This window comes from Myotis daubentonii, chromosome 9, assembly GCF_963259705.1.
Source record: "Myotis daubentonii chromosome 9, mMyoDau2.1, whole genome shotgun sequence".
In the NCBI taxonomy this organism is placed as follows: domain Eukaryota; kingdom Metazoa; phylum Chordata; class Mammalia; order Chiroptera; family Vespertilionidae; genus Myotis; species Myotis daubentonii.
In genome coordinates, this window is record NC_081848.1 from 67,220,836 (window position 1) to 67,227,400 (window position 6,565).

General features: G+C 51.9%; 2 protein-coding genes across 2 annotated transcripts in view; one reads left to right on the forward strand and one right to left on the reverse strand.

Annotated features, from left to right (window-relative positions):
* The window catches only part of SMTNL1 (smoothelin like 1), a 208,942-nt gene that overhangs the window by 180,576 nt on the left and 21,801 nt on the right, over nucleotides 1-6,565 (reverse strand). The gene's annotated exons all lie outside the window — the stretch shown is intronic.
* LOC132241151 (proteoglycan 3-like) lies at nucleotides 608-4,266 on the forward strand. The gene is made up of 5 exons (XM_059709325.1): nucleotides 608-740; nucleotides 1,132-1,445; nucleotides 2,133-2,264; nucleotides 3,042-3,138; nucleotides 4,079-4,266. Exons 1-5 carry the CDS (start codon nucleotides 680-682, stop codon nucleotides 4,135-4,137), a joined length of 663 nt encoding a protein of 220 aa, XP_059565308.1. The 5' UTR covers nucleotides 608-679; the 3' UTR covers nucleotides 4,138-4,266.

The window sequence follows — 6,565 nt, forward strand, 5'->3', positions numbered from 1 at the left end:
GGTTAAGACAGGGCACTTTAGGGATGCTAATAGTAAGTATATGTGGGCAGTAGACATCTGGGGTCTTCTCCAGCACACCTGGACACCCATGTGTGTCAGTGGACCCCAGGAGGCTGGTCCCTGCAGTCCCAGCAGGGAGCAGTTGAGAGAATTGAGCAAATGCCTTGTTATCAGCTCCCCTGCCCAGCACCCCAGCCTGAGGCAATCATCCAAGCCTCTTCCCACTTCCCCAAAAGCCCAATATAAGGACTGCCTCTGGGACCCCTCATTCTGAGACAGCAAGAGTGGAGGTCTCCGACACTTCAGAGGTGAGTGCTCCCCCAGCTGCCCAGGGAGCCTAGGAGGCCTGTCCTCAGGACCCTGATGGCCATTGTCCTTCCCCTCCGTCCTCAGTGTAGTGGAACGGGTCCTGACCTTGAGTAGACCTGTTCCTGCAGGGACAGGTTCTGGGCCAAGTGTCATCTCAGGGGCCAGCGATAAAGCCCATGGGTAAAAGGGACATTTTCTGCTTCTCCAGGTCAGCATCTGTTCACTGGGGGAGAAGGAAGCCCTCCAGTTTCCCCTTAAATCAGCTACTTAAACAAACATTGCATCTCTGTTGTGTGACAGGCCGTGTAGACACAGTGAGCAGACCCACGGCGGGAAGGGAAGCTGTGTCCCTGCCACAAGAACAGTGACTATGAAACTCCCCCTGCTCCTGCTGCTCCTCCTGCTGGGGACAGTTGCTGCTCTTCATCTGGGTAAGTCCTCCCGTCCCTTCTCATCCAGCGTGACCCCTTCTCCTCTTTCTGGCACCTCTTTGGCTTCTTCTGGGCCAGGGCCACAGCTTTTCCTTCTTCCGTGGGCCCAGTTCCCCTCAGGTAAGATCTTCATGGACTCACATGTGACCTGAACATTCTGTCGGGGCTCCTGCTCAAGCAAAAACCCACCCATCTTCTCAGAAGTGCTTCTTCCTGCCCCAAAATACACACCTGTCAGCCAGCACCAGGTGCTCACCCCACAGGGAGGAGATCCTTAGGCCTAGGCTCCAGAAGGAGGCACTAGGAAGGCTTGAGTGGGGGCGGTCGGAGCTGTTCGTGGGCCTAGAAGAAGGGGATCCCTGACATGATGGCAGGTTACCTGTTCTTCCAGGGAATGATGTCTCCTATACAGACAGCCAAGAGTCACAGGCCGACCTGAGCCAGGATCTGGAAGGCTCTGGGGAACAGGAAGGAGAGTCAGTCCTGACTGAGGAGGCGATTCAGTCTGAAGGAGAGCAGGTGGAGGCTTCCAGCTGCCAAGATGCCTTTGAGGATGAAGAGCCCATGGAGTCGGACCAAGATGACCTAGATGAGAACTTGCAGTGCCCCAGGGAAGAGGACACAGTGAAAATACTCGGCAGTCCTGGATGCAAGACCTGCCGCTATGTGTTGGTGCGGACCTGCAGAAGATTTAGAGGCGCTCGGGTAAGTGGTGGCTGGGAGGCTACTGATGGAGGACCAGGGGCAGGAGAAGATAGTGGGTTCCACCTCCTGTTCCTTATTCATTTACACTAGTGGTTCTCAAATGTTAGTGAGCAGCAGAATCTCCTAGAGGTCTTGTTGAAGCATAGATATCAGAATTAGCAAGTGGGGCCCAAGAGTTTGCATTTAGGACCAAGTGCCAGGTGATGATGATATTCTTGGTCTGGAGACAGTACTTTGAGAATCACTGATTGGGACAAAAGGCTTTGGTATTAGATATACCTGTGTTAAACCCTGGCTCCACCTGTCAATGACATGTTACCTGGGCAAGTCCCTTCACCCTTCAGAGCTTCAGGATCTTCACTTCTACAATGGAGATATATGGTACCAGCCTCTTAGGTTGTGGTTATGTTTAAATGAGATAATACATGGCAAGCATTTGGATCAGTCCTTGAGTCATTATAAACTCTCAGCAAACAGTGGCTAAGATTATTCTCACGATTATTATTATTTCCTGCAAGAAGTTCCCAGTGCCAGATGAAGGAGCAAGAGATGGAATTGGAGGAGCAAGTAGATCCCTGATTTCTGATCTGATAAGGGATGGAGAGTTCTCTCCTGAAGTTTCAGGAATTTGAGGGGGAAAAAAATAACAACCCAGTGAATTATCTACCCCACCTCTTCTTTCTGCAGAAAGTCTGCAGGAGGTGCTACAGAGGCAACCTCGTCTCTATTCACAATCTCAGTGTCAACTATCAACTCCAGTGCTTGGCCAGTAATGTTAACCAGCAACAGGTCTGGATTGGAGGCAGACTCTGGGGCCGGGTAAGTGAGGGGCCAGCTCCCAGGTACAGGGAGTTCTCTCTGGCATCAGGCCTCATCCCAGCAGCCGAGTGACCTTCCTGTGGGAGGCAGTGGGGGAGCTGGCTGGTGTGGCTAAAGAAACTGGTGATTGTGCACATCTCTTCCCATTCCATGTTCAGTGACTTCATGCCATGGCAGGTGTATTTACCCCAAGGAAATTGGCAATTGTTACAAATCAGGGTTCCTCCCTCACTCTGCCTTCTCACCTTCCCCCAGAGCTGGTTGATAAACAGTTACCAGCTCAGCACTGGAGTCAGGAGATCCATTCCTTCCCCAGCTTGCTCATTGACAACCTGAATGGCTTCCTCATGTCTAAAATGGGGTCCTTCTCTCAGAGTGGTTCTGGGATAGTGGGTGAATAAGTGCTATTATATTTGCTACTCAAGTGTGGTCCATGGAGCTAGCAGTAGTAGCATCGCCCGACAGCTTGTTAGAGATGCACAGTCTTGGGCCCGATCTGAGACTCTTGAATCAGCATCTCCATTTTAAAAAGGTCTGCAGGAGACTTGTACTCACAGGAAGTTTGAGAAGCCTGGATGTGTGAGGCGGGGAGGGACCACTACTCATCCATTGTCAATGCCTCCAAACCTGAGGGGTGGGTGTCCAGGATATCTGGCTCCTAGCTGGGTGGGAAGTTCCCAGAAAGGGACACTCAGTGGGCATTTTTTGGAACCTCTGTATCAGCCTGTCTTCCTGGACCTCAGCCTCTGACCCAGCCTATCCCCTCTCTCATTCTAGTGCAGAAGGTTACACTGGATTGATGGGAGTGCTGTGAATTTTACATACTGGGCTAACGGACATGGGCGCGGCCGCTGTGTGGCCCTATGCACCAGAGGTGAGGAGACTGGGCCCCAGGGCAAAGGGAAGGGATGGCAAGGTGGACTCTAACACACTGTCCCTTTGAGCTGCCTGAGCACCTCCTCAAACTCACAGCCTCTCTACAACGGGAGAACCAACGTCCTGTCTGTGAGGAGGGCTGTGATGTAGGGTGAGGGGGTGCCCTGTGTGAGGGCTGGATGGGGGCTCTCCATCCTCACAGAGTAAGCTCGGCTGGGGACCTGGGGCCTCTTTTCCTGCCTCTGCTACTGATGTGACAATTGAGAATAGCCAAGGACGCCCTAGCCGACTTGGCTCAGTGGATAGAGCGTCAGCCTGCGATCTCAGGGGTCCCAGGTTCGATTCCAGCCAAGGGCACATGCCTGGGTTGCGGGCTTGATCCCCAGTAGGGGCCTACAGGAGGCAGCCGATCAGTGATTCTCTCTCATTATTGATGTTTCCATCTCTCTCTCCTTCTCCCTTCCTCTCTGAAATCAATAAAGAAATATATTTTTTTAAAAAAAGAATAGCCTAGGTGAATGAAATATGTGGATGAGGGATGAGGGAGAGATGTGCGAATTAGGAATGGCTGAATGCCAGACGTGAGGGACTCAGGACTGTGGCTAAGGCCGTACACTCTGGAGAAAGACTGCCGCAATTCCCACCCCAGCCCTGCCACCTGCCCACTGGCATACAGACAAGTGGTTTCCCCGCTGAGCCTCAGGTTCCTCATCTGTGCAATGGGGATGAGGACAGCACCTCCCTCTGGGAGTCATTGTGAGGATTAGCCAGCAATCCCCAGAAAGCACTCAGCACCCTGTCTTCCTGGGGTGAAAACTCAACAAACACAAGCTAGTGGGATGTGTGTGTATGGCAAACATATCATGACAATTGGAGGGCAAGGAGGGCACGGGCCACACTCTACTGGCAGCTGACACCACCGTGTTTTCTATTTCTAGGGGGTCATTGGCGACGAAAACGTTGTGGAAGACGTCTGCCCTTCATCTGCTCCTACTAAGCCAGTGGCTCGGAAGAGATCCTGCCTGGAGCCCCCTCCCTACACCCCTGCTGGCGGCCCCTGGCCCACCCTGGGCGCTGGGCTGGTCTCCCTGCCTCTCCTGGTCATAAAGCCATGTTTCCCACTGCATTTCCTGACTCTTGTTTCTTCACTGCTCATTGGAGGACTCCCCGGGGCTGGAAATCCTGGAAGCCCTCACTCCTGCAGGGTGGGGCTTTGAGGAAAGTAAAAGATGGCCAGGGGCCCACGGGTATTGGTGGAATGGGAGGGGGGCGCTGAGGGGTTTGGCTGCAGCGCCATCTAGGGGCAGATCAAGGGCTGGGTGGCTCTCCCAATACCTTTCTCAGCCCAGGCTGGAGGATTGCACCCCTCCCCTCTTGGGGAAAGTTCTCATTGGGAGGGGGCTGGTGGGGAACCGGCCCTCCTGCATTGTTTTGATTCAGTATAGGGTGCGGGTGGGGTGGGAGTGGGGCGGCTTTCCAAATGAGGGTGATATCACTGATTCAAGAAGTGGAGGACTGAGTACATTTAAACATGAAATTGGCTTTATTCATTGATTCATGGATCAGGCAGCATCCCATCCAACAAATAGAAAGAAGCTCTGAAAATATGTAATAATAGAAGGTGTTTATAGGCAGAAGGAAGCAGAAGGAAGGTTCTAGCAAAGAATGCATTGCTTCAGGGGAGGTCACCTTTCTTTGGAAGGGGTCTATCAAGAGGATTACCAGCCCAAGCTGGTTTGGTCAGTGGATAGAGCGTCAGCCCTAAGCCAAGGGCATGTACTTCAGTTGCAGGCTCCATCCCCGCCCCCCACCCCACACTCCTGTTGGAGAGTGTGTGTGGGAGGCAACAAACACATCACCGCTCTCACATTGATGTTTCTCTCTCTCTGTCTCTCCCCCTCCCTCCACACACACTCTCTCCCTTTCTCTAAAAAACAAAACAAACAAAAAAAACAAAACAAAAACCAACAATTATGGAAAAATATCCTCAGGTGAGGATTTAAAAAAAAAAAATTACCTCACTCATGCTGACCAGGTAATTTCAGATTGACTGGTTAAGGGTGACATTCCTTGGAGAGGCTGAGACTGCAGTAGGTTAGGTATTAAGTCTTGGTTTGGGTGGGCTTAGCACAGTGACTCCATTTGGGGCTTGCTGTTTAACAGTTGTTAGATTCCACCTGCTGTAACCACATGGGAGGGAGGGGAGAGTAGCCTTGTCTAGCCCTGTGTCTCTTTGGCCTGATCCTGGCCCTTACTGTCCATTCTCCCAGCCGCGCACGTGTGGGTGAGTCCAAAGGCCCCAACTTCTTCTGATATGGGTTCCCCATTCCCAGGAGGGTGGCTCCTACCCCAATCCTTCTCCCTCTCCCCCATCCCCACCCTATTTCCCTGGAGGTGCCACATTCGCGGGAGGGAGTACCTCCCACCGGGAGAGCCTTGGGGCCAACATCAGGGCATCTGATGGCAGTGTGGGTTCCATCCCAGTTCTCTGCTTCTTGCCCCCACTTTCTCAGACCCTGGAGACATTGAGAGGGAAGACTGTTGCTATCCTTTGTTCAGGTGAGGTGCTAGTTGTCCAGGAAGTCCCTGGAGTGGATGAAGAGGGAAGCTGGACCTGAGACTCAGTTTTGAGAGGGCAGGGAGCCCTGGGTTGTAGTTCTACATGAGGCTCAGGGAGAATGTACAAGTATTTCTGTAGACATACATGTGCATGTGTGTATATGTATCTTGGTGTGCACACGAGTCATTTTTTATACCTGTGTATGTATGTATACCTGTGCATATGGAAATCTTTATTGGTAAATGTGCACAATCTGTGTGTCAATGGGCATGTATGTGTTGTTTGAGATGTGTATATTTTATACATCTCTGGGTATGTATGGATAGGCCTATATGTCTGTGTACATCTGTGAATGTGTATGTCTGTGTAGCTTTGCATCCGTACATACTTGAATCTCTGTGTTCATGCATCCGTGTGTACCTGTGTGTCTTTGGCCAGTATGTTCGGGAGTGTTTACAGGCCAGTGTGTGTCTGAGTACATCTGTGTACAGGTCTATGTTTTTGTGTGTACATGTGTGTGTATCTATCTACAGGCATCTGAGGGGATGCGGAGTTTCAGGAACAAAAACAACAAAAAGGAACAAAGGATCAGGCTTGCTTTCTTTCTAAAGGTGCTGGAGACGATGGCACAGGATCGGACGGGGTCAGAGCGCCCCCGGTGAGCAGGTGGTGAAGCAGCAGCAGGGACAAGCCCCTTGAACACGAGCAGGCCTCTGGCAACAGGATAATGGGCTTGGCATTGCCATGAGCCTTGCCAATGCTGGGCCCCAAGGGCTGCCTCCAGATGGAGACCTGTCCTCTGTAGAGGGGTTTGTCCATCTGCCTTGGATGTAGGTTGGGTCGGGAAGCTCCTAATCACAGCATG